At 41.9% G+C, this 25,741-nt stretch overlaps 1 protein-coding gene across 3 annotated transcripts in view; it reads left to right on the top strand.

Moving 5' to 3' along the window:
• Positions 1 to 25,599, top strand: part of arhgap29a (Rho GTPase activating protein 29a) — a 31,675-nt gene extending 6,076 nt beyond the window's left edge. Inside the window, exons 3-23 of one of the 3 annotated variants that reach the window (XM_034108550.2) lie at positions 8,817 to 8,960; positions 12,030 to 12,126; positions 12,368 to 12,440; positions 12,915 to 12,975; positions 13,406 to 13,552; positions 14,595 to 14,659; positions 14,748 to 14,858; positions 14,969 to 15,049; positions 15,597 to 15,779; positions 16,293 to 16,430; positions 16,549 to 16,739; positions 18,757 to 18,926; positions 19,477 to 19,605; positions 20,634 to 20,732; positions 20,963 to 21,126; positions 21,741 to 21,929; positions 22,359 to 22,496; positions 22,771 to 23,006; positions 23,109 to 23,412; positions 23,520 to 23,628; positions 23,756 to 25,599. In XM_034108550.2, the coding sequence (XP_033964441.1) occupies positions 8,817 to 8,960; positions 12,030 to 12,126; positions 12,368 to 12,440; positions 12,915 to 12,975; positions 13,406 to 13,552; positions 14,595 to 14,659; positions 14,748 to 14,858; positions 14,969 to 15,049; positions 15,597 to 15,779; positions 16,293 to 16,430; positions 16,549 to 16,739; positions 18,757 to 18,926; positions 19,477 to 19,605; positions 20,634 to 20,732; positions 20,963 to 21,126; positions 21,741 to 21,929; positions 22,359 to 22,496; positions 22,771 to 23,006; positions 23,109 to 23,412; positions 23,520 to 23,628; positions 23,756 to 24,696 (3,770 nt within the window). In that variant the 3' untranslated portion in view covers positions 24,697 to 25,599. Of the gene's footprint in view, positions 1 to 8,816; positions 8,961 to 10,760; positions 11,095 to 12,029; positions 12,127 to 12,367; positions 12,441 to 12,914; positions 12,976 to 13,405; positions 13,553 to 14,594; positions 14,660 to 14,747; positions 14,859 to 14,968; positions 15,050 to 15,596; positions 15,780 to 16,292; positions 16,431 to 16,548; positions 16,740 to 18,756; positions 18,927 to 19,476; positions 19,606 to 20,633; positions 20,733 to 20,962; positions 21,127 to 21,740; positions 21,930 to 22,358; positions 22,497 to 22,770; positions 23,007 to 23,108; positions 23,413 to 23,519; positions 23,629 to 23,755 lie in introns of those variants that run through there. The other 2 variants (XM_034108552.1, XM_034108551.2) reach the window with 2 other exon arrangements.
• Positions 25,600 to 25,741: the final 142 nt, after the last annotated feature.

Raw genomic sequence — 25,741 nt, 5'->3', positions numbered from 1 at the left:
GATGGACTACGAAGGTTATTGCCTGGGATTAAAGAGCAGAGTACTGTGACATATGGCGGGTCCAATTATCCTCCGCCTGAGGAAATGGCACATTAAATCATATATTGTACAAAGACAGCCATCAGCTTTTTAACAATATGTGCAATTATGTCACGCTTGTATACAGGTGGAACAACCATGTTGACTTGTCAAGTTTAATAGCCCAACTCCACTTGAAGATTTGTACGTTGTTTTCAAGTTGTAACCCAAGGGAGCTCCCTCTCTTGTGTGTTTCTCCCCTTCCTTCCCTCCGCTAAGATTTATGGTTATGTGCACTGTTTTTGTTCAGGCAGTTTTGTTCCAGGAGGCTGTCGATGTCTGCCACACACAGAGATAAAGCTTCAGGATTCCCACACAGTGCACATGAGAAGCCAAGGGTCTCTGGGGAAGGGCTGTGCTTAGAACAACTCTGTACTGGAGGCTTTTATTCCAATGTAGCTGCTTTCTTCATTACTCAGTACGGCAGATTTCACTAACTCCCTTATGGGTGCGTGATCAGAAGACCCTCATCCTTCTTGGATTAAGGCTTTGAAACAAAGATGGCAAATTGATCCTCTAAATAAGCTTAAGTAGCCCTAGAATATGTGGTCTCTAACCCTGCGTTGGATTAAGGTCTTCTAGAATCAGGCAAGTGGGACAAATGATTCATCCAACAATCCATTTGAGATACACCCGCAAGTATGGATGCAAAATGTATGAAATGTTGTATTAAATGATGGGCCGTGTTTATGATTAATCACACATTTTTCATTAAGAGCATATTTTCTCTTTTTGCGGTTGAAACATGGATTTGAAAAATGTTTTTTGCAGCCAATATTTCTCCTGGATCTTGTCCTGCCTGTTGTTACTCGGCAATCCCTTCTCAGGTGTGTGTTGAGTATATCTGCAGTGAGAGATCCACTACATCCACCGTCTGTTTGCAACTGCGTTCAGTGAGTGTGCTTTGCATCAAAGTGCACAGAAGAGTCAGTCATGGATAACTGGTCATTGGGTGCAGGTGACAGGTGCTTTCCTCAGTATCAGCATGTCATCACGCTAAGTAATGGGTTTTAGCATGCTGATCTTGTCATATGGAAAGCCACTTCACCGACTCCAACAGCACAGACATGAACTGTGTTTACTCACGGCACGATGCAGGTATCCCACCCTCGCTGTTCACCAGGCATTCAGTGAGATGTTAGGAAATATTTTTCATTCTTATACCCATTTTTTAAATCAATGTATTCAGGGTTAGTTTTAATTCCATAATGCGCTTAATTGCCCTTGTGTTTCCTGCCAGAGCCCACCTAAGAGCATGCCTGCATGTGTCTGCGTCGTCAGCCCCACGGTGGGTGCAGCTCATAACTTGTTAAAGGCCGATGAAGCTGATGGGAGAGAGAAGGATAACCTGACGCTGTCTTTGTCCACAACATTGTGAAGTTGAGTAACTCAGTTGCTGTGCTCAGTGAGGGGAACAGAGACCCTGTTTGATGTGGAGACGGACTGAGCGTGAAGCATAGCCAGGACCAATTGCAGACCGTCTCAAACGAGGTCCCTTTGGGAAGAAAGTGTAGCGACTGGGGTGTGATGGAACTTTCCCAAGCATTCAGCACAGGAGCAACCATACCTTTTCGTGAAGTTTGTGAAAGAGGTTTAAAGATATTAAAGGAGTACTGCTAGCCGGGGGGAAATTGTATTTTGAAACTGTAAGGCAAAGATGGGGCCCTATGCAGGAGGCCCCTTGGCATTAGACATCAAGTACCTTCAACAGTTCCGTCAGATGTCAATCAGCATTACTTCCAGGGCCATGAATACCTTCAGCCCCATGTATGGCCGGTGTACTCCTGCTGTTAATTGTAACCATGGTAAGAAACTAAACAGTGCCTTGTGCTCAAAGAAGGCACTTGTTTTTCTTGAACTCTAGAGATGGTGTTCTTTAAATCTTCTAACAGGAGGTGTTCTTAAGAACATTTAAGAGAATAAAATGCTTTGACAGTTATGAGAATAGTACGTTTTTTAATGCAAGCTTTCTTTCACACAAAGCCCATTCTCTCAGGATTAGGATGCGAGTAAAGCTAAACACTGTGCTCTTGTTCTCAATGCTGTGATTGCCCCCAAACCTCAGCCCCTCACCTCCCAGTGCTGCCCCTTGACAGGTGTACTGAAGGGGCCCATCTTTGTACTTTGCCGGACAGCTCTCCCACCTCTCCGGCCTGCTGATGTTCCTTTGCCTACATACACAGCGAGTGGAGCAAATGTAGTCTCGACAGCCTAACGCCTGACCAGTTTGGCTGCCAGCTCGAGGTTGCACGGTGGGGGGATTGGCAGTTTCTCTTAAAGAAAGCATAGTTGGAATGCCAACCTTCAGAGCTTTGCATCAACAGTAGGCGGTGGTGGTAGTGGTGGGGATGTGGGGGGGATATCTAGAGAGAAAGGTTGCCTGTCTTTCCTCACGGCGACTGACAGCTCCAAAGATAAATGAAAAAGAGGGGAAAACAAAATCTTCACTTTGGGAATCTCATTTAAATGCGAACGACTAACGAAAGAAAAATCCAAGTATGAATGTGTTTGCTCCGAAAGGATCATGGGACATTTGACCAGTTTGACCTTTTAATTATTAGGATAATTGTCTTTTCCTTATCAGATATTGATTGTTCAGGCTCATGTGTCCCGAAATTAGAAGTCAAAGTAAATATCAGGCATATTATATCTAAGTATTCATTTTTGGTGTCCTGATTTACCATCTAACAAGCCTGACTAAGGCAGTAGCCCGCAGAGTGGGAATATAAAAGCCCCCCACCTAGGCGGTAGGTGCTGTGTCTGGCCTAGGGCTCTTTTTTAAACGCCAACTCTTTGTGTATTAATTCATGGGGAAAAGCTTCAAAGGTGAAGCAACAGGGAATGCCTCGGTATGAGTATAGAAGTCTGGGAAGGCCAAGTTCCACTGCCTTTTACCAGCTGCATGTAATCTGCTAATCCGTAGAGTGGACCGCCGTGGTCTGTCGACAGAGGAGGACCAGGGCCACTGACCACAGGAAGTGTTTATATCAAGGGATGGACAGACCACCCATTTCAGTGACCCTGCCAAGTGTTAAAGGTTAAGTGGACGTATTTTAAAGGACCCCCTTATAGTTGCAAATAGTTTACATTTTGATTGAAACAATAAGGTAATGTTTTGCCATATATACCCTAACGATGCTGTACTCTTTAGTGGGTAATGTGAAAGAAAAGGAAATGTCCCCGTAACCAATTAAAGAGAATCCACTTGAACAAAACAAAGGTCATTGAGTCACACCATGATTGATTATCAGACCCAGATTTGGTTGCTGGTCTTTTGAAAATAGGGGCAAGCCTCAAAGAAGCCCCTTGAAACCTGGCCTTAACATCGTTTTTGATGAATAGAAAATGTCTTTGAAACAACTGCCACTAGAGAGTCCTGTTTGGTTATTTGTGGGCACGTAGCTGGAATGTCCAGCTGTGGTTTGATTCAAAAAGCCACAATGAGAAGTTTTGATTGACATTGCTCAATTGTAGCCTGTCCAACTTCCTTCTTAGCCCCCTCTGCCTTGAGCCGCTTCCATTTGATCGGACTTCTGCAGGCCCAGTTGTGACATGTTTAGTGATTTCACACTTGTTTTGTGGCAATCAGCACCCCTCCGTTCCCTCCAAAGTTTTGAAGCATAGATAATACATCGCTCCCATGATTTGCGATGCATGACTGAGCATAGCTAGGGCCAGAGCGAAAGGAATGTTGCCAAGTCATATTGTGTCAGACCCTCATGGAAGTTTCCTGTTTCAAAGAGTCAAGCCATTGATGCCACGACCTCCTACTGATAGTTTCCTTTTGGTACACATGAGTTAAAGCAACGGCATCATTTGTAATCAATGGCCTCTCACAACAATAACATACTATTTCGTGTATGGTAGCCTTCACATGTATTGCATTCTAGAGACTCAGTTAGTGTCTCTCAACAAATACCTGATTATATCCTCTCTGAGTATTCTTTTGCTGCAATCAAAATGACACCTCCATTGAACAAACCCAACAGTATAAAGGATAACAAGGTTATGAACACAGATGAGCAGTTTCCCTTTGGTACGATGTGTAGGCAAAATGTAACCTATTTGATTCCCTTTCTATACCAGATCATCAGTTTACAATGTTACCATATGGAGCCTTTAGACTTATGCGTGCATATGTATAGGTCCATAACATTTCAATGTTGGAGACTAGGCCCCGCTCTCTAATTGCATTACAGCGTATTAAGGTGTCATCTCGATGTTGAATGATCTGACAATGTTTTCATTATGGATCCCCCTCCTCCCCTCGCTCCTGCAACTTCTGTCCCCACTCCCAAACAAGAGGCTGGAATGTTGGGTTTCCATGACGCTAATGAAGTAAAAACCTGGCAATGTGTTACTGGCAGCCTCAGAGCAGCTCCTGATCCGCGGCCTCCTTCTCATCAGGATCAGAGTCTGATCCCCCTGTAGCCTTCATTCACCAGGGCTTATTATGCCCAGGAATGTCTCTCACTCGCTCCTTCTCTCATAACCCCCACAGAATCAGGGATGTGGGGTGCAGGGGTAAATTTGGGACAAATCCCAAGGGAGAGTACTACCCCAAATAACACACAACCCCCACCCCCCATCCCCACCAAAACTCCTCCCCTATCACTCCCTACAATCCTCCCACCACTAACCATCTCGCATGGACAAAGACACACACACACACACACACACACACACACACACACACACACACACACACACACACACACACACACACACACACACACACACACACACACACACACACACACACACACACACACACACACACACACACACACACACACACACACACACACACACACACACACACACACACACGCGCACTCCATTCCCTCTTTCCCGTGCAAAGTGAAAAGCTGCCGTTGTGATTTATTGTTCCGTAAATGCTTCATGTGGCAGGCCCATGAGGCCACTAACCCACTGTTTGCTAGTGGCCTCAGGGACAATAGTGAGTTTTCGGCACTCAAACACGTCCTCTTGCAAATCTTGGAGGTATTCACTGGGGTAAACAGAAAGATATTCCCAGCAGCTTGTTTGTTTTTCAGTTTTCAGGTTGACAATATTTGGAAAATGAGACATCTTCTGTAATAACAACCTTTTTTTTAAGTTTCATTTTATTTCCCCATGTCGTAAACAGGACAATACCACAGCTGAAACCAAATGCACTAGTCAGATGTCCCTGTAACCACCTCCCTGGTGGGAACGAGTCTTCCTGTGTCTCTCGCAGAATGGCAGTTGAGGGGTTAAATAATCAGTTTCTGTACATTACCCTTGGTCCTGCTGGGCTGGTGGACGCGACCATAATGTCTTGCTAATTAGCCTCCATTTAGGATGGTCCAATAGGCCACACAACTGCCATTGGAGATTGAAGCCCGTGGAGCTTTGCAAAGGAAGACCCTCTGTCTCGTGGGCATTCATGGTTTAGGCTTGTCCTTAATAAACCTCTCGCTTGCCCAAGCTTGATGCATCCAAAAGTCCTGATTCAGTTACTCTGTTAATGAATGGGGTGTATAGCCTGTGTAGGGATGATTTAGGCCAATGTGTGTATTTTGTCATTGAAAGGATTATGTCCATAAATGGGATCTAAACTGACCAGGACCAATTAGGGGATTAAGTTAATTGAAGCAGCTCATTGTAAACTTTGACCCTTATCAAATTATTGTGGGTTAGGGTTCGAGAGAGAGAGAGAGAGAGAGAGAGAGAGAGAGAGAGAGAGAGGAGAGAGAGAGAGAGAGAGCGAGAGAGAGAGAGATCGGACTCTCTCTCTGGCTCTCCTCTCTCTCTCCTCGCTCTCTCGTCCCTCTCTCGATCGCTCTCTTCTACTTCTCTCTTTCCATTCTCGTCTATTCGCTCTCTAGGGTACCCGCTTTAGGAGGACTGGTTCTACAAACAGTTAATGCAAACATAATAATGCAGACCTATAGTTAACGGAGAATTTATGTTTTATAGATTTTTTTTTTAACATTTTAAATCTAAAGTACTGGGGTTTTTTATATTTCATTTTGTTTTTGTTTTTTATGCATACTTCTTGTCTAACATTAAGCTGTCTTTAGCTCTTTTCTGTTGTAACAAATGTAAATGTCCCCTCTGTGGGACGAATAAAGGTGATCAGATCTGATTTGTTTGCATTAACTCCATATGGATGATATGACCACAATTACTTTCAAGCTCAATCTTTCTCCTTTACGGGTAAACTCAGGGTAATATGAATACAGCCATATGAAACAAATCGTGTATGATAACCCAGACGACCAACAAAGAAATGACCTTCTCTTTACCCATGTGCATTGATTATACCGAAGTATTGAGTCTGTTTGAGGTATGTTCCGCCAAGAGCACACCGCTGGCCCTTTTCCTGCCTCGTGGGGACTTGGGCGGCTGCAATAAAAGGCAGAGAAGCTTTCATCATCAAAAACCACTAGGTTCTTGGCAATAGAAGGAACTGTGCCTGCCATTTGATGAAGATGGATTAAAAGGGTTGCTATGGGGAAGGATAGAACTCTCCAGGTCCTGAAGCCTTTGGCAAGCTAGAAGCAACAGGGCATGTTGGCATGGAGTAGTTCATGTGGTTTGTTGCTTGTTTTATGTAATCATTAAGGTGTGTCCTGGGATTCCAAGCAGTCAGTTTGACCAGGTTTGTTTGTGGAGATTTCACAAGTGCTTGATATTCACCTGGAATTGCCTTGTGACTTTACTTGCAGTGTTGTTTCCCGGAATTGCCGGTCAATCGCTCAAGCTCTCAGGGTTTATGTTAAGTGGTCCATTGTTGATTTGCAGGGTGTGCTGATTGGCTGCATTGAAGTTGTCAGTAAAGTAAGGCCATTTGGCACATAATGAATGTTGTGTCTCATTCATTAAGAAAAACAGAGTGGGCCAGACTTCAATGGAGACTTGGGCATTCGATAGCTTCTTCTTTACAGTTACTGAGTGCATTTTCTTCAGTTCTTCATACCATGTTGTTTGATTATTGTTGTGACCTGTTGGGCAACGTCAACATGTCCCTCTGTGGTCAGTTGGCTGGATTTCCGGGTCAGGACTCAGAAAAGCATTGTCACACAGTCCCACCATTATTAGCCCCACTGGCGGCACTATTTGTCCCACTCCAAAAAGAGGCCTAATGAATAAAAGGAAAAATGGGAGACAGCTAGTCTTTCTGATCCCCCTTTCATGAAGGGGTAATCCAGGGGTGATCGTCAGCACAAAATGTGGCTTTGACTGCCTGTTCCATTCTTTGTGTGAGTGTGTATGTGTGTATATATATATATGTGTGTGTGTGTGTGTGTGTTTGTGTGTATCTTTGTTATTCAACCATTATTTACTCAGAAGTTAAAAGGTGATGTAGCCTACTTTTTAAATGTGAATATAATAATCACAAATAAAACATCAAAACAACCTGCCAAGCAGCCTACTATGTAATTAGTGTGCTTACAGTTTAGGACAGGGACATATTTGAGTCAAATTGTCAATATTGTGTGTCTGTTTGTGTATTTCTTGAGTATGTCCCCTTTTCCTCTTGTATTAGTCATCTTTGTTAAGCGAGTCATTCTTGCTTTGTCAGAACCATTTCACAATATTTTGTAGCACTACAAATGTTTCCATAAGTAGTAAAGAAAATACCTTCACCTTATCTCAGGTAATCATTTATATTTTCCTTTTCATGTCCTCATTCCTCAACAATGTCGAGATGTTACCTGATAGAAAAGTGCGTTTTGTCCCTTTTTGAAATGGCCGTGACGCAATGTTAGTAAAGTCACCTCTTGTACACATGACCACATTCCTGACATGCCATGTTTTCTCTGGTTAACTGACTAACTTACTGCTAATTGCAGAACAAGCCATGGTAAGTTATGTATATTTTTTGCACTGGGCTTTCAGGTCAGCACTCTTTTATGTGTAGGTTTGCTGAGTTGCGTGCAATCCCTTCAGCGTCTCTGCTTTATGGTGCAGTTGCCCAGACAGACAGTAGTCTAACATGGCTGCCATGGTCACTCTTTCAACCAACAAGGCTGGAATGTATAGAGTAATCATTTTCTTCCAGTGAGGTTGCATGATTCATGTAAAGCAAAAAAATGGTTGGTTTTAAATCCATTTTGCTCGGGTTTAAGAGCACAAGATACATTGCTGTGCTTCAGTGTTGAAACACTGTACAAGTCCCCTAATATATGTTTAATCAGACTGAAGACACAAAACCCTTTTTTAAATAGCATGTTGTATAGCTTATTAAACAATGACCTGTTGCATAGAAATACTGTACAATTGATAGTTTATAATCTTATTGTTCAAAGGTTAACAAAGCTAACGGATCATTTAGGAGCTGTCGATGAGCTTTCCGTGTTTGATTCTGTATGCAGTTGTTGTGTCTGACTATCTTAAACAATAAGTGACCAGAGAGTCCTTTTGTTTGAAAGTTGTGGTGTAACCCTAAAACTACATCTAGCATTTATTTCCCCAATGGTTTGCATGTAGGGGCTTCACCTGAGTTGTAAATTACATCAACATGAGTCAAAAGTATGAGCCTTCACTCAAATGATCTACTATTACAGTGTGACTTAATGTTGTTAATGGTCCTCAGAGATTCTTTGCCTCCACAATACATCCACACTGTGCTTATTAAAACATGGAATAAATGCAACATAAATGAAAATCATTAGCGTTATTACTCAGAAGTTTATTATACATCAACTGGTGTATTGTATGTTTGTAATGTAATGTTTATATCTTTTCAGAGCACCAGGACTGCCTCCATCATGCGGCGCACGAGCGTCTCGGGGAGCTGCTGCGAGTCCTGAAGGCTATTATCAGCAAACACCAGAGCCTCAACTCAGTGGACATCCTCAGTACAGCTGGAACCGTCATCGCCACGGTCAAAGGTGAGCGGTGATGAGCAGATCACACACACACACACACACACACACACACACACACACACACACACACACACACACACACACACACACACACACACACACACACACACACACACACACACACACACACACACACACACACACACACACACACACACACACACACACACACCAGCCACTCCTCCACTCTTCCTTCGGTCTGTTTTCTGTCTCTTCTTATCTATTCCCCCCTTTTCCGTGGACGTTTTTTCTCTCCTGCACATGCAGTATTACCATGTCCTCTCTCTCACACTGTCTTTTCCAAGTCTTTAAAAGAACTTCCCAGGGAATGTTAGTGAATCTTTTTCTTAAAGCTTCAAAGCAATGCAGTCTTTCAGAAGTCACTCAAATGCTTAGAAAGCAGCAGCATGTGTTTTCGAACCCCATACGGAGAGTAAGAAAATAATATTTGGGAGTCAGATACATGATTCAAGAAGGGTGTCCTTTGTGCTTTGTCTGCCTGTCCAGAGGGAACTACACAGAGGAATCCTATTCAATCTCATTTTCTGAGATTATGATCCGGCATGCAGGTCAATTCTTAACTTGGCCGCCACACAAGAATCCCCTGAGTATACCTCGTCTCAATTTGCATTGCAAAGAGGGGCACAGAGGGGCTCCCTAGTTCTTTGGAAAGCTTTCCCTTAAGAAGGAACAGTGACATGTTGAAGAAAGAATGCCTGAAGATGCTGTGTGTATGAATGTACACCTTCAAGGTATAAATGGAAATAAGTCCTTAAACACATGGTTGTGTGCGGACATGTGTGGCATACACAACTATTGGGTGAATGCAAATCCCGCCTTTGTCAAAGTCAGTTTGTGTTTACAGACAGAGAAATCGATATGACGTTTCCAACAATCCCGGATGTAAAATTATACAGTAATACAAATATGTATACAAATATGTATATCCTATATACATAATCAACAGAAACATTTACACATATGCACACATTAAGATAAAAAAGCCCCATAACAATCAATAATAACTTATCATTTGTGCATGAACGTGAACAGTTGTGTCATTCTAACATGTTGTTGTAAAATAGAGAAACAGAGGAAGATGTTTTTTTTATTAGGATGTCTTCGATGTAATAGTGGTTCTATCGATGCCTTTGATTTGGTGAAAAGATTCTCAGAAATTAAGATTCAAGGTTTTCAGCCTTTTTTAAATAGTCTTACGAATTGACTGGTTTAAGGACACCCGAGAAAGTGCTATGTCTAAAGAAGTGTCTTCTTATGATAATGTGCAGTGAAGCAATGTTACTGTCCACTAGATGGCCAGAATTGCTCACTTCTATTCTTGACCCTCACACAGTGACAATGTGATATCAGCTGTGCACACCATAATTAGTCACTGCCATACATCAAAGCTGCTGATTTTACACAACATGAAGATGTAAAATGTTGTTATGCTGTCCTCAATGAAGGACAGTCATTTGATCAGGAGGTTTTGTTTTGTTCTGACGGTGATTTTAATGCTAAAAATGTTGAATCATCTGCCTCATAAACACTATCAATTTGTAAGTGTAGTTGGTACATCCTAGAATTATTCTTTATCTGAGGAAAAGTTCCTCCTATACCCGAGTTCTTCATGGACCTTGCCGCTGAAGAGTGTTTCAAGAGTGTTGTGCTTTTCCATTGAAACAATACCATTTTTCCACGATGATGTAACTTCCACGATTGGACCACTGGTTGGGGCCTGAGCGAGTAGTGGCATTGTATTCCAACAAGCCTCAGGATGTCCTGTTGGGGGTAGGGGTTGGACAGAAGAGGAGATGCACCAGCACAAGAGAGCTCTGTGATTTGAATAGCGGTCGCTACAGTAGCTGTCCTGGGAGTGAAAGAGGCTCCCAGGGCCCCATGGACATTGGACCCCTTTTTGGACCCCCTTTTTGACATCTTTCTGACAGAATCCCAACACTTCCTGTGCCTGTGACTGAGAGAAGAATACGTTTACGTTGGACTTCTTTTTGTCGAGTTACCTTTTTACTGGTGGCATCTTTTGGCTGTTTGGACAGAAAAGTCACCTCACAGTAGGGTCTACTGTTGAGTTAACAAGACAGCTAAGCTTTAACAGAAGACATTAGGAAGTTGTGAGGTGGGTAATTGGTAGTTTGTCAATTTTTGCCACAGTATACTTTTCAAGACAACTTGTTCCTCGACATCTGAAAGCCACTGAGGAAGAATCTTCGTATTTGTTAGGCGTTGGTAGTTGAGTGCATTTCAACTTTCAAGTACTTGGCTAAAGATGTATGGTTGTACGCGCAGATACTGTTTAAAGTGTACATCAAAGATTTAAGAAAGTATTCAAGACGAGTTGAAGGTTTACTCTTCCCAGCTTGAGGTTTTTAAGATTCACAAAAAGAAACATTTGAAAAATAGTCTATGCTTAGCTTGATGAAAATAGCTTAAGACAGCAGATTTTCTATTTAAAATGTCTGCCCTGTGAGTCTTTGAACTTGAGAAATCCCCATTGTTCTAATGGAAAGGAAAGACTGAGGAAATCATGGAGGCAGCGGAATGGTCCGTGACATCACTGATTTATTGCTTGGTGTTTAGGCTCATTTTCTGAGCATCTCTCTCCGAGTTGATTTCCTCTTTGCTCAGTCAGGACAGGAAGTTTATTGTGAAGACTGATTACAGCCGTATTTACACTGGTGTTTTCCCCCTTTCTGTCCTCACTCATTACTGTGTTTAGACTTAAAGCAGGAAACTACTGCCTTTGCCGATTACAGCCAAATATACACTTGCAGTCTTTGCTTATCTGTTCTGATTTTAAGTTACAAAGTTGTTTTTGGATGTCTGCAAGGGACTTTGTAAATTTGAGAATGTAGTTAGCTCCCAGTTTTGAAGAGCACAGCATGACTCAGGAGACACCGACTCAATACTTGACTCATACACACAGGATGATGAGTCACACCATGCAGATCATTCCTTAATCCCAGCTACATCAATGGTGCTAGTGCAGGATGTCTCCACAATAATGGGTTTAGGTTTGCTTCTACTCAATCCTACTTGTTCACTTCTTGACAGGGGTGAACTTTAAGGAGGTGAACGACGAGAACAAACAGAAGCTTTTCGGAGAGATCTACACTGCTATTGACACATTGGCGTTCACATTTGGCAATGTGTAAGTATAATGTTATAACTGATGTGTCCACTATCTTGCACACACGGCTTACCAACAAGCTTGACCCATGCTGGAGAATCGAATTTTGTACATCTTGGCCTTTGCTGCATTTAATTAGACCATTATTTAAGTTATCTGTCTTTTGCTAGTTGGTAACATTAACATATTCCTTGATGTTTTCTCTGATCAATTTCCACTTTTTCCAATCCAGTTTATTCATTTGTGTTCTGTTTTCCTGCAGAGTGTCTGACTTCCTTATGGGAGATGTAGAGAATGGATCAGTGTTGGGGCTCCCCCTAACTAAAAGAAGCAGGGTAAGAAAAGTACAATATCTATGTTGTGTTTTGTGACATCAGCCCCAAACAAATGGCATCAAAATGGCACGAACCACCTTTGAGAACTCCACTAGGCATCACAAATCAAAGGGCTGGTATTGGTATTATTTATGTAGCCACTATACTTTAAAAATAAATGTATTGTTAGTCTGTACCATACCATAAGCTTCAGGATGTGGCCTTCATCCCCTGAATACGATATGTTCAAAATTACCCAGCAGAGTTCAGGGGTTAAGTGAGCGCTTGCTGGTTGACGCATGTTCCCAAAATGGTTCCTGCAAATGATTAATTGATGCTATGATTTGCTGTTTTCCGGTAGAATATTTCAAAACAGCTTTAAAGAGGAAGTCAAGGATCCGATAAGGCATGCTTCAAGTAGCAATGCCTACTGTGCTTTAAGTAGGAAATTCCTCCTTCCCATTGTGGATTATTTTTCAAATGTCTGTTTTTCAGTCTTTTGAGAACCTCTCCGTGGAATCTGGAGGATCCGGTCCTGAGAAAGATGATCCGCCAGGTAAGACGGTTCTCTCTAACACACAGCTACTGTACTCTGGTGCTGCTCGGTGAAAGTGTGAGGGGAACGTTATCCTGCCAGGATTGTGGGGGAAAACTAATTTACAAATCAATCTCAGCTGATCTACTGTGTTGCTGTGTTACTGCCATTGTAGGGTTATCTTAGGTAAGAGCATAACTTGCTTTAAAGCTTTGATTACCAGTCATCCCACCTCAACAACTTATTAATACATCCAGCAATTATTCTACTGTCAGTATTACCTATCCTCAAATGGTATTAGCTAATACCCAAGGGTCAGCGTGGGCTTTTCTCCTGACTCACAGGCACAGATGTTAGCTTACGTTTGTAGCACGTCCAGCTGGGGTGATTAGCCTGATGCTTGGGGGTTGTTTGATCGCTGGCAGTCATATTTAATTAACATTTTTTACAGGGCTGTCTCCGCCAGTCCGGGCAGAAGAAGTGGACAGGACACTGCAACGACAGGACAGCGGGGTGGAGTCAGCGCTGCTCTACGCCAAGGCCTGGTCCAAGTACACCAAAGAGCTGCTGGCGTGGGTGGAGAAGCGCCTCAGTATGGGTGAGTTGTGGAACAGCAGCATTTCTGACATGTAGGGGCGGAAGCCCATTATTAGCACCTATCACACTGACAAAAGTCAGCTGTCAGGTCTTAAGTGTCATAGACCATGTACTTAACTTGAGTACTTCATTACATACTTCTGGTTAGTCATGTCGAGGAATCCTAATGAGATGTTTTGTCATACTGGTCATGCACATTGTTTGTCTTAAAAAGCAACTAAGGTTGTTCATTCTTATGACTAATTGAAACAATGATTGTTAGATTGTTTTAATGATGTCCTCCAGATATTTTGAAACGCTTAAATCAAAGTCAGTCAAAAATAATTTGTAAATAAGACAATCAAATGTTTTTACTGTCAGTTTCCATGTAGTCCTTATGTACACTTATTGAACAAAAACTTTCGAATTGATGTAAAGTACAATTTAATTTTGTTTACATTTAGTTTCCTTATGTATTTTCTTTTGGCTTCGTTGACCAGTTCTAGTTTTAGATTTTTTTTGAAGCTTTGCTCAGGTTGAAATAGGATTTATTTGATTCTTTTCATGGTTAATTTATGTAAACATAGCTGACCTGGGATAGAGGGTGGCTAAACATTTCCTAAATAAGTCTAAAATGCTGTGCTTAGGATTAATTAGAGCGCCTGTTTCCTGAACATTTTGTTCTCAACACCTGATCTGGACTTAAAACAATGAAGTCTTACACAGGCTCAAGGTTGAGTGTGCGGTGTGAAAGCTTTTGTTTGGCGATCTGGTTAATGAATGGTTCCAGTCAACACAGTGACACAAAGCACTTAGTCAAGCTGTACAGTACATTTGTTATCAGGCAAACATACATGCTGACTGTTTAACACATTTACTTTGGTTAATGCTTTATCTACTGATTAATTTTATAGATTTCTCCCATGACTCAAGGACATTGTGTGATTTAATCAGAAAATGCTTAAATTGTTTTTAGTTACTGTTGTTTTTATTTAAGATTGAACAGCTGATACACTGAGAGCACTGTACGTAGTATATTTAACCGAGGTTTTGTCTATTTTCAGATATTGAGTGTGCCAAGAGTTGTGCCAAAATGGCCGAATCTGCCAAGACGCTTGCGAGTCAACAGGTGAGTAGATGTTGCAGCTCACAGAAAATGTGCTGCCACATTTTGGCTGTAAGGGATTGACAATAAAACGTTCTCCTTCTCATTTAAGGAATTCATGCCCTTCCGTGAGATCTACACGACCGCTTTCAAAAATGACATTGAATACAGCCAGCTGGTACATCACACCGTAGCAGTACTCCAAAGCAACAAATTCATACAGGTAATGCAACTCAGCAGAAGATGCACTTCTTTACTGAGACTTTCCTTAATAATGGAGACAAGAGCACTCACTGACTGTGTGTGGTGTGGGGATTATTCATTTCTTTCCAGCCTCTCCAAGCCAGAAAGAACGAGCTGGACAAACTACGAAAAGAGGTCAAGGAGCAGTGGCAAAGAGAGCAAAAGAAAATGGTGAGTCTATTGCCAGAAAGGCTGCATTCTGTAGAGGGCCATGCACACAGAATCTAAAGACGTTTTACTGACCTGGGGCCTCGGTTCAAGGGTGCTCTTGAAATGCCTAAGCTTAATATATGCATACAAAGTCAAACAAATGCTTTTTTTGGCATTTAGTAAACCAGAATAATCATTATTTTTGACATTTTGACAGAAAAAGAATGTTTAACTAAGCTAATAACACGAAACACCCCAAAGGTAAATGATACGTAATTTATTAATCAATTCATAATTAACAATTTTTTAATGTTAAGTTCCAATAGTTAAGCTTCCATACAACTACAATGGTTATAAAGTAATTATTTCATATTAGTTTTTAATTTGTAAGAGGATTGAATAATTTGTGTTAGCATTGTTGGACTGATAGCAGTGTTCAGATGCATTGTGAAAAATAAAATAAAAATTACAAGGTCAGCCACTCGTACACTGTAATCAGTGTTTGTCTTGTACATACTGTATGTATGTTTGTCTGTGTACTATGAACTAAATGTGTGCGTGTCTACAGAATGAGGCAGACAGTGCTCTGAGGAAGGCTCGGCTGCTGCAGGCCCAGCGGCATGAAGAGTACGAGAAGGCCAAGGTGTCCACCAGCCGCCTGGAGGAGGAGCACATCTTAGGAGGAGGAGGAGCAGCAACAGCCAAACCGCTGGAGAAGAGGCGCAGGTTGGAGGAGGAGGCCCTGCAGAAGGTACGTCCCTCTGCTGTTGGGCCTGTAGCGCTTTTTTAGTAGTGCATCATATATATCTGTTGGCCCTCATATTAGGTGTTTCTTTTTTCAAGTACTAAACACTCCTGGGTTCCTATACTTTGTGGACATTTATTGGACTTTGAAAGTAATGAAAGACAGAGAAAGCGGAGAGGCATAAATAGTATTCTGGGCCAGAATCTAAAATGTATACCATGGCCACAAAGCAGGCTCCCTAGTTGCCCTATTCAACGTGCACACTGTCAATGAAACTGTAACTTGCTTTTTATAAATGCCAAAAAACAACACAGGAATCCAGTGAACACAAATGGCAATCATTATGTTCAGCAAATAAATAAACATAAGGGATGGCAGATCATCTCTTGCGCTTCAATCTCGGTTCGTCAACATCAGACCAAGTGGCTGGAAGCAGTTGTAACTAAAGTTAATCCAGGTTTAAATCATGTTATTGTGATCAATCAGACAGACATTTATTTTCTCCCTTTTTTTCTTCAGGCGGAGGAAGCAAGGGAGCACTGCAAAGCGTGTCAGATTGATGTCGGGGACAAGAGAGTCGACCTGGCCAACAACAAGAGTGAGATCATCACTCAGATACGAGAGGTGGTCTCCCAGTGCGACCTCACCCTCAAGGCTGTAAGTTCCATTCTACTCGTTCATTTAAAATGTGGACCCACTTAAATAACAGAAATAAAGTATTGTGTCTTAAACTGATCAGGATTCCCAGCTTCATGTCACTTGTTCCTTGTTTCAGATGACGGTCAATTGGTTCCAGCTTCAGCAAGCCCAGGTGGTATCGCTGCCTGTTAACCACCAGAGTCTGTGTGAAAACGCCAAACTTTACGAGCCTGGCCAACGCTATATCGACTTTGTCAGGAGTCTACCCACTGATGGGCCTCGCCTGGAGTCCCACTCGTTTGATTCAGCTGGCACACAAAACACAGGGTGAGACATCTATTTCTTTGCCATTACATTTATATTTCTCATCAATTTGAAAAGATTTCAGTCCCTCCACATGTACTGTTTTTTTTAGGGCTGTCAAACGATTAACATTTTTAATCAGATTAATCACATCTTAAAAATTCATTAATCATGATTATTCACCATTCGAACTATGTCCAAAATATGCCATTTCTTTATGTATATTGTTGTGGGAATGGAAAGATAAATGAAAGAAGGCGGATATATCCATTTAACATACAGTAGCCTATGTATGTTTATTATAACATTGTTCTGTGTGTCAAAATGAAAGTCGGCCCACACACCTATCGATCATCAAACCGTGGGGTCTTATTTCATTACGTGTTGATTTCTATCAACACAGGGGGGGGGGACAACACCACGCCGTTATCTTGATTCTGATTGGCCAGAAGACATTATCAAAGATGTTCTATTGAGAAGACGATCACTACGTGACAAAAGTTTCCAAAACCGTTTCTGGTCTTCGGTATTTCCAGACAAGTGGCTACTGAAATCAATCTTACTAACTGCTGTCTGTGCAATTTACTCGGCGCGAGTTGGCGGACTTTATTTTGCTTACTTTAACATCATTTTTCATGGTGGGGCTAAGCCATTTCTTGGTAGGGGTGTAGCCTGCCCCAGCCATACCCTGGCGCTGCCACTGGTGGGATGTATGGGGCGGGCCATTCTGCACATGCGTTAAATGCGTTAAATATTTTAACACAATTAATTCAAAAAATTAATTACCGCCGTTAACGTGATAATTTTGACAGCATTAGTTTTTTATTTTATTATATCAACAGTCTAAAGCTTGCTTCATAGGGGTCTGTTGGAACATGTTTTTGTATTTATGGTAAACAAATAGTTGTTGATGCAGGGAAATTGAGTAACTGTAATAGTCTTTGCTACTGTTGGACCTCAGTGGTGAGCGACGGAGTGATTGAGTGAGAAAGCTTGTTTTGGAAAGCTTAAAACAATTGGGTTGGCGGTGGCTTCCTGCGGAAATGACTGTGGTCACGGGAGAGAGGAGCTGGGTCAGTGGGCTTACAACCAGTTACACTTCACCTCTGGGAAGGATTTAATAGAAATCTATAGTGTTTCCGACTAACATGAAAAACACTGCTGTGATTTCAAATTTGAGTCATCTTTAGTAAGTTCTTGGGAATGCTTTGGTCAGAAAAAGCTGGTTTTATTGATGAGAATGTTTTGTTGACAAAGATTTGCACTCACACGCACCCACGCAGACAGATGGAAATAAGAGAGTGCTTTGTTCTTCTTCAGACCCCCCCCCCCAACCTCAACCCTGATTCCTCTAATCAAAAGAATTCAGCTTGGGAGAGAGGAAATTAAACTCAGGGACACACACATGCTCACATACATCCTCAGCATTGGCTTTCAAAAGGTTAAATATAGCCTGCTGAGCCCCATACTTTATATTGTGAGAGAGTAAAGATACTTTTGTTAACAATGGTTGGCACGGGTTGCAATTAGGCCATTTACAAGTCTTTCAGTTAATCATTGTTAAACTCAAATGATTTGCTCTCTCTGATGGTGACGTTGGTTGGGCTGATCTCATGATTATTCAAGTATCTGTTAAGTCCTGATGGAATTGGGAGATATTCTTATCATGTTGAAGTACAGATATAGATATAATTTAAAAACAAATGTTATTGTTAGACATACATCTCACTGTTTAACGGAAAACAGGAAGAAATCCAATCTTATTGAGAGTTCTCTTTATTCTTGCTAACTTATGTTATTTTATTGAGTGTACCCTTATCAAAATGTAGTATTTAAAGATAAAAGGCTTTTGGAGACATTTTGTTTTGGGCTGTGTAGATAGAGTGGACTTTTATTATGAGTAATAATCCAACTGAACATGAAGAACAACGGGTTTAGGATGAGATGAAACGGCTTAATAATGTATTTTGATCAATGATGTTACTCTGGAAAACCTTCAGTTACAACATCATTATTTTGATTCTGTAACTTTTCTCCCTAGGATGCTTTTCACCAAGCGCTCGCTGAGTGGCAGCCATTCGTCCCACAGTAACCTGTCTCAGGTATCTGTGACCTCTGACATTATTGGCGCAGATGAAGTAGAAAGTCCCATCTCTTCCCAACATGCCAAGATTGCAGAAAAGCGCTCCAACAGCAGCACTGATATCCAAGGTACGCAGATTAACATTAAGCCTACAGGTTTTTAATACTTTTTTAGTTTATGTTGTGATTTGGGCGAGAGATTTCATTGTGCAGCAGACCAAGATAATAACTCCTACATTATCACTACCCTCAGCACTACAAAATGTTGGGGAGCAAATATAAAAGACAGCCAGCTTTGTGATATCCCCCTTTGTTTTTGAAAACAAAGATCAAATAAAGGTTGATGAGTGTCAATTGGCTTTTACACTCTACAGTTTTGTTGTATTTGCATATGTATGTAAATGTCTTGCAGGGTTTCCCACACATAGACTTTACTTGGGCGGGCCGCCCAGGTATATTAACGTCCGCCAAAATATATAGCGCGACCCATTTAGGTTTAATCTTTTGTTATCCGTCCGCGAGCACGACGCCATCTGCGATCGATTAACTACCCCTCCTGTACCTGTTCGCTCCGCTATCGCGTGAAAGGGTCTGCTTCATGCGCTCCGCAGTAACTCCGCTGCGAGGCCCCGGTGAACAGTTCATGAGCAACTTCAAATTGTAATATGTTTTTATCCAGCTCTGCGGATTCAGGCCTCATTTCGTCCTTGGGCCTCAGCCAGTCAGGGTGGAGGGATGTGCAGTGACTCAGAGAGTGCTGGAGGGAGCAGCGAGTCCCGGTCCATGGACTCCCCCACTGCAAGCCCAGGTACGGCCCGTCAGGAAACCATCCCCAGTTCATTTAATGAATTGACTAATTTGGTTTCGTGTTATCATGAAATGACAAGACATTTCCTGTCAGGCTGTTATGATTGCTACCCAGCCAAGAGAGCCAAGATGTTTCGCAACACCTTGTTCAGGTGTACCAGTCTTCTGTCAATGACAAAGACACCACACATTGCAGACGGTATAAGGAGAGGCATTCCTCAGCGCTGACTATCTTAACTGCCTGCGGGGCTTGTAGACCTTTATTTTCTATGGACTTGATGTTCAACCAACTTTATTGTTGTGTTATCGTAGAATCAAGTGGCCTAGCAACCTCTGACACTGGTGCCTCATGTTGAACATTATGCAACTCTATGGGTCTACAAGACAAACAAACACATTAGTGTTGGTGCAGGTTTATTTTTCTTCTGTTACTCTAACAATACATATGTGTCGTAGTGTAATTTTCCAAAATGTCCTTCCTAAACATAAGGATGTGGCAGATCTCCTCCGGTATTTAAACAAACCCTGTTCATCCTTTCTCCTATTAATGTGTGCCGCTGATGGACAGTTTACCAGGAAGATCAGTGCTATCCTTGGCTAAGGGTGGATGGTATGTTGTCAATACCATAATAGCAACACATCAAGGTTGTGAAAATTAATCATGTTAATCTAAAGTACCCCTACTCACCAACCATACATACAACCCCCAGAGTGTAAATGGTGTCACAGTTAATCCCTGATGAGCCTATTTGGATCATCAAAAAATCGACAACATTATTTTAACGATGGGATCGAGAGTCGATGGAGGCGCTAATCACCCACAATCCCCTACCGGTATCTGATTATCAATGACATGCAGTTGGCCACACCTTTTTATGTGGCGCTTTAAATTCAGGAAGTTGTCCGGTTCAGTTCTGCTCAGTCCCACCACTGTAACACACCTCACAGGAGACACAACAAGGAGAATTTAATAGAATTGAGTTGATTAGAAGATGTGGACTTACTGGTGTGTGATGCCTTACTGCTCAGGAGACTTCAAGAGGAGATTACCCAGAACCCCCTCCACCGGCACCATGTCGTCTGCTGATGACCTGGATGAGAGGGAGCCTCCTTCACCCTCTGATAATGGTGAGTCAACTACTTGAACATTAGATACAATCATCCACTGATTCTCTATATTTGTGTCTCTTTGTTAATTATTTGATTCGATTACATTTTGGGAAATGATCTAATCTAATTCTTGAGAAAATCTTCAAAATTATACCACATATGTTTACCTTTTTCCAACAGTATTAGCGTACATTTTGTTGTTGTTTTATTTTCCATTAATTCCTTCTTTCTGTCCCTCCACTCTGCAGGTTTAAGTGAGATGATAATCGAAACAGCCAGCTCCCCAGGTCCCTTCAGAAACACCCAGATGTCCAAAGCTGCCCAAAGTCACAAGCTGAGGAAGCTTAGAGCGCCATCCAAGTGTCGCGAGTGTGACAGCCTGGTGGTGTTTCAAGGAGCCGAGTGTGAGGAGGTAACCCTGGTTTCTTTTCTTCACATTTAGTTTAAGAACTAATGGAACCAAATGCCAACGAAGAGCCTCTATTTGGACCTTCACTAATTGTAGTGATTCCACAACATTCAGAGTATTACAAGTTCTATATTAACATTGCCAACGTTTCACAACGGCATCTTTGTCACTCATGGTGAGCAAAAAATCGAACAAAAAAAGAAAGACCTCAGCTTCCCTCTCCTCACAGACAAAATCCACCAACTGGTCTCAGTGGGGAACGGACTGTGGAAACTGAAGACCTTTTGTTCGTCTTCACATAGTTGCCTGCACCCTGTGTTTATTTTAGATCCAGTTTCTTTCCATATTTATTAGATCCAACAGTCATACAAAAACAATAACACAACGTTTTTTAAGTTTTTTTTGTAAGGTTATGTAATGATGGCAGTAAACACATTGACAAGAATGTAGGATTTACCTCTGCATCTTTCCATGGCATTGGTTCCAAGGGTTACAAAACATGAAGCATTCCTTCCTAGTTTTTTTAAAGAAGTAGCCAAAACTATCCTATGTTGATCCCTGTCTTTACATTTGTTTGTGTGTAAAAAAAACTGACATACTTCTCAACATTGTTTCAGTGTTCGCTAGCCTGCCATAAGAAATGCCTGGAAACCCTGGCCATCCAGTGTGGCCATAAGAAGCTCCAGGGGAAGCTCCACCTCTTTGGCATCGACTTCACACAGGCAGCCATGAACAGTCAAGATGGAGTCCCCTTTATCTTACGGAAGTGTACATCCGAAATCGAGAACAGAGCACTTAACATTAAGGTACTTTCAGTCAAATATGAGAGAGAAGAGTTCATGCTACTATTGCTCACATTTAAATACTGTTTTAGGCTCTAATGCTTTTATATTTCCACTCAAAATATTCAGATTTAAGAGAAAATCCGTCGTAAATATAATTGAACCTCATTGCCATACTGATATTCTGTACAAACTGTGAAGTCCACTGAGACAAATGTAACATTTGTGATATTGGGCTATATAAATAAACATTGATTGATTAATTGCAAGTCATTTTGTAAATTCTATGACCCCCATTACCTGTGTTGACCTACAGTTTGCATGTATTCTGCATGATGTTTAGATTACTGGTGTATCCTGTTGATATTCTCGGCAGTGATTACCCTGTTTTGCCATGTTGATCATGCATCTAATTTTCATGTGTTAAATGTATTTTGGTTTTGTGCTGCGAAGGGTATCTACAGAGTGAATGGTGCCAAGTCCCGGGTAGAGAAGCTTTGCCAGGCATTTGAGAATGGCAAGGACCTGGTGGAGCTCTCGGAACTTTATCCCCACGACATTAGCAACGTACTCAAACTCTACCTGAGACAGGTTGGCTGCTTTTAAAACACTTGTTCTGGACTTACTCGTAAATGGGTATTGTTCATTATGTTGCTAAAAGTGTGCTCTGCATAACAAAACCACTGCTGTGCTATTTATTTATCTTAGTTTAGTTTTTGGTACAACTCCCACTTCCCTGTGGTGCTTATCTCATTTCTAATTCTGTCCCACTTTTCTATTTACCTCCATTTTTCAGTTGCCTGTGTTTATTATTAACTTCCTGTTTTCATTTGTTTTTATGTTTCTTTTCCCCTTCCCTATGCAGCTCCCAGAGCCTCTCATCCTGTTCCGCTATTATAATGACTTTATCGGTTTGGCCAAGGAGAGCCAGGGTATTATTGTGGAGGAACTGGAGGCTTTTCGGCTGAGTCCAACCCCGGTGACCCAGCCCCAGGTCAGCGTGGACCTGAACCGGATCCTCTTCAAGATCAAAGACCTGCTGAGGCATCTGCCACCAGCTCATTACAAGACACTGCAGTTCCTCATAGAACATCTGCACCGGTATGGCGTTCAAATAACCAATAATATACATTTCTGCATTATTAAATTGGTGATTTTACAAGTAGAGATGTGACTCTAAGCAATACTCTTTCCTCTCTCCAGGGTCACAGAGCAGTCGGATGAGAATAAGATGACAGCAAGTAACCTGGGCATCATCTTTGGCCCAACACTCATCAAACCAAGGCAAGCCGATGCCGAAGTTTCCCTTTCCTCTCTGGTGGATTATCCGTATCAGGCGCTCATTGTGGAGCTCCTGATCAGACACTACCAGATGATCTTTGACACCCCCCTCAGTCCACTGAGTCGGACCTCGCCTATAGAGATTGATGGCCCAAACCGCCTCACGCACCAGGAGAAGGAGCAGCAGCTGAGCCGGCACTCAAAGTCGCTGGGAGACATTAAGGAGGTAATTAGGAAACAGTCGTACAGCATGTATTAAGATTTAACATCAATATCACACACAGCTAACTCTTTTGTTTTCTAAACTCATTCTTGTCTATTTCGCTATTATAGCAGAGCTTGAAGGTGTATAAGAGGCATTCTTCCATCATTCCTTCTTCTCACCTACTGGCTGAGGTTGAGGAGAACACGCCAAGCTTCAATGGAAGCAACTTTGAACCTGGTAAGTGTTGTTCTGCCCATATTACTGCAGAGTTCAAATCTTTCTCTGGGCTGTGGCTGCCTTTTCTTCAGTCCACTACGTATTAGTTGATCAATGTTTAACTTCTTGTCATTCTCTCTGTTTAAAGTTGATGAAGTGGATTCTGAGGGCTTCAGTGAGGGTTTGTCTCCGAGTTCCCCGGAGACCCCGACACTCGGCGAGAGAGGCCTCTGTCGTTCTCAGCACGTCGCCGTGGCCAGGGTCCAGCTCCGACAGCCTCGCAACAAACTCTCCTCCCGGCCAGTGAGCCTGCCAGCTGAACGGATACTCAACCGAGGCCAAGTAGATGAGAAAAACACCCGGAACAGCACTGACCACGAGGACAGGAAAGGAGGACGTTTTGACCAGTCCATCGAAGAGGTTGACGAAACCGAGAACACAAAATCGCGGGTTGGCACACACTACCGGAGTACATTTATTGACACCCAGACGTTACGCAGGACATGGGACAAGCAGTACAAACATGATGTCGCATCCAAAACTGTCAGAATTGTGGCCAGTTTGCCCACAGAGGGTACAGCACTGGATGCCAGCAACTTATCAGCTTCTGTGCCCAACTCATCTTTATCCGTTGGGAGCACTATCAGCACTGATAGACCTTTCACTGTTGCAGTGCGACCCAATAGGATTTTAAGAAGGGAGGACAATGTAATGAAGTTTAATCCTGTCGCAACAACTTTCAGGGCTCCAAGAACTCTGCAGCCTCCCCCAGGGACTTTCTACAAGCCCCCATCAGGGAGCAAATCTAAAGAGCTGAAGAACTGTACACTAGCCAACAGCGCAGAGGAAGAAGATGAGGAGGATGATGATGATGATGATGAGGAGGAGGAGGAGGAGGAGGAGTTGGGGATTGAGATAGAGGTTTCTGTGGATGAGCCTCTTGAGGAAGACGATGAGGCAGAGCAGGCAGCCATGTCTCCCAGCTCTAGCCCTGAGGAACTGGGCTCAAACCAGGCCAAACCAGTATACCAGAGACTAAGGCCAAGACGCCTCCAAGAGGTAGAACATCGAGAGGCTCATTTCGTGTGATCATCTTAGAGTCCGGGGCTGGCAGAGATCTAAACAAAAGTGCTCAAATGACAATTTCCACATGATTGTGAGCACGGTTTGAACAATTCAAAGTTCTGTTGGTCCTTAACAAACGAGATGCACTTAAAATGCTGTATATTTGATTCACCAATATTTCATTTACCAATCACTTGCTCAGTACACTCTGGCACCTGGTCAGAATATTTATAATTATTTTTTTTTTAAACTGTGCAATTCCATGTTTATTTGAATATTTTGTACCACATTCTTACAGGATCACTATGTATGTTATACCAAAAAAATATGTTTGAATCGTTACAATAGTGCATGTAGCCAGAACACTGAAAAAAAAGTTTGATGCACTTATCAATACTCGTTGTGTTTCGACCTACTGTGAGTCAGAATGTTTTAAACTGTTACATTTAGGTTAAAATTAATCATTTTGCTAAAAATGTATGTATATAATGAGCTTTTGTTACATGCTGTACTGGGTATCTGCATTGTCATTTGCTAATGTTATGAAGCACCAGTTGCAAGGGCATACATCCACTTGTTTTTATACCGTTGAACTTGTAAGGTGTCAACTTACACTGACTTGAAAAGCTTTTGGAAATGCCAATGGATTGTATGGTGGCATTGTCTTTCTTATTTTTGATATAACATGACTTTTTCTAATAGCCAAAGCTGTTACTCTTTTTACAACTGCATTAGTTTTATCAATAACCCAGGTCTTACAAGTCTTTTGTAAGTAATAGGAAGTGCATCATTTATTTAAATGGTATCTGTTTTGCATGGTAATGTACAAGGTTGACAGCATGTTCAAAAGTTCAGTGTAAAAGAACAGGTACATGAAAACAAACCCTTTTGTAACTTATTAAAATATATTTGACAACTTCCAATTGACATGGTGGTCTGTTTATGTTTTTCTTAACAACTTGCTGCATCTTTATTTATTTAAAGAAGTATTCCTATACCTGTTCTGTTATGAAACGTTTTTTTTAAATATTACACGGTAAACATCTTTATTAGCCTACTAAAAGTAGCA

Source organism: Pseudochaenichthys georgianus, chromosome 20, assembly GCF_902827115.2.
Source record: "Pseudochaenichthys georgianus chromosome 20, fPseGeo1.2, whole genome shotgun sequence".
Taxonomy (NCBI): domain Eukaryota; kingdom Metazoa; phylum Chordata; class Actinopteri; order Perciformes; family Channichthyidae; genus Pseudochaenichthys; species Pseudochaenichthys georgianus.
This window is presented reverse-complemented; position numbering and strand designations above follow the sequence as displayed.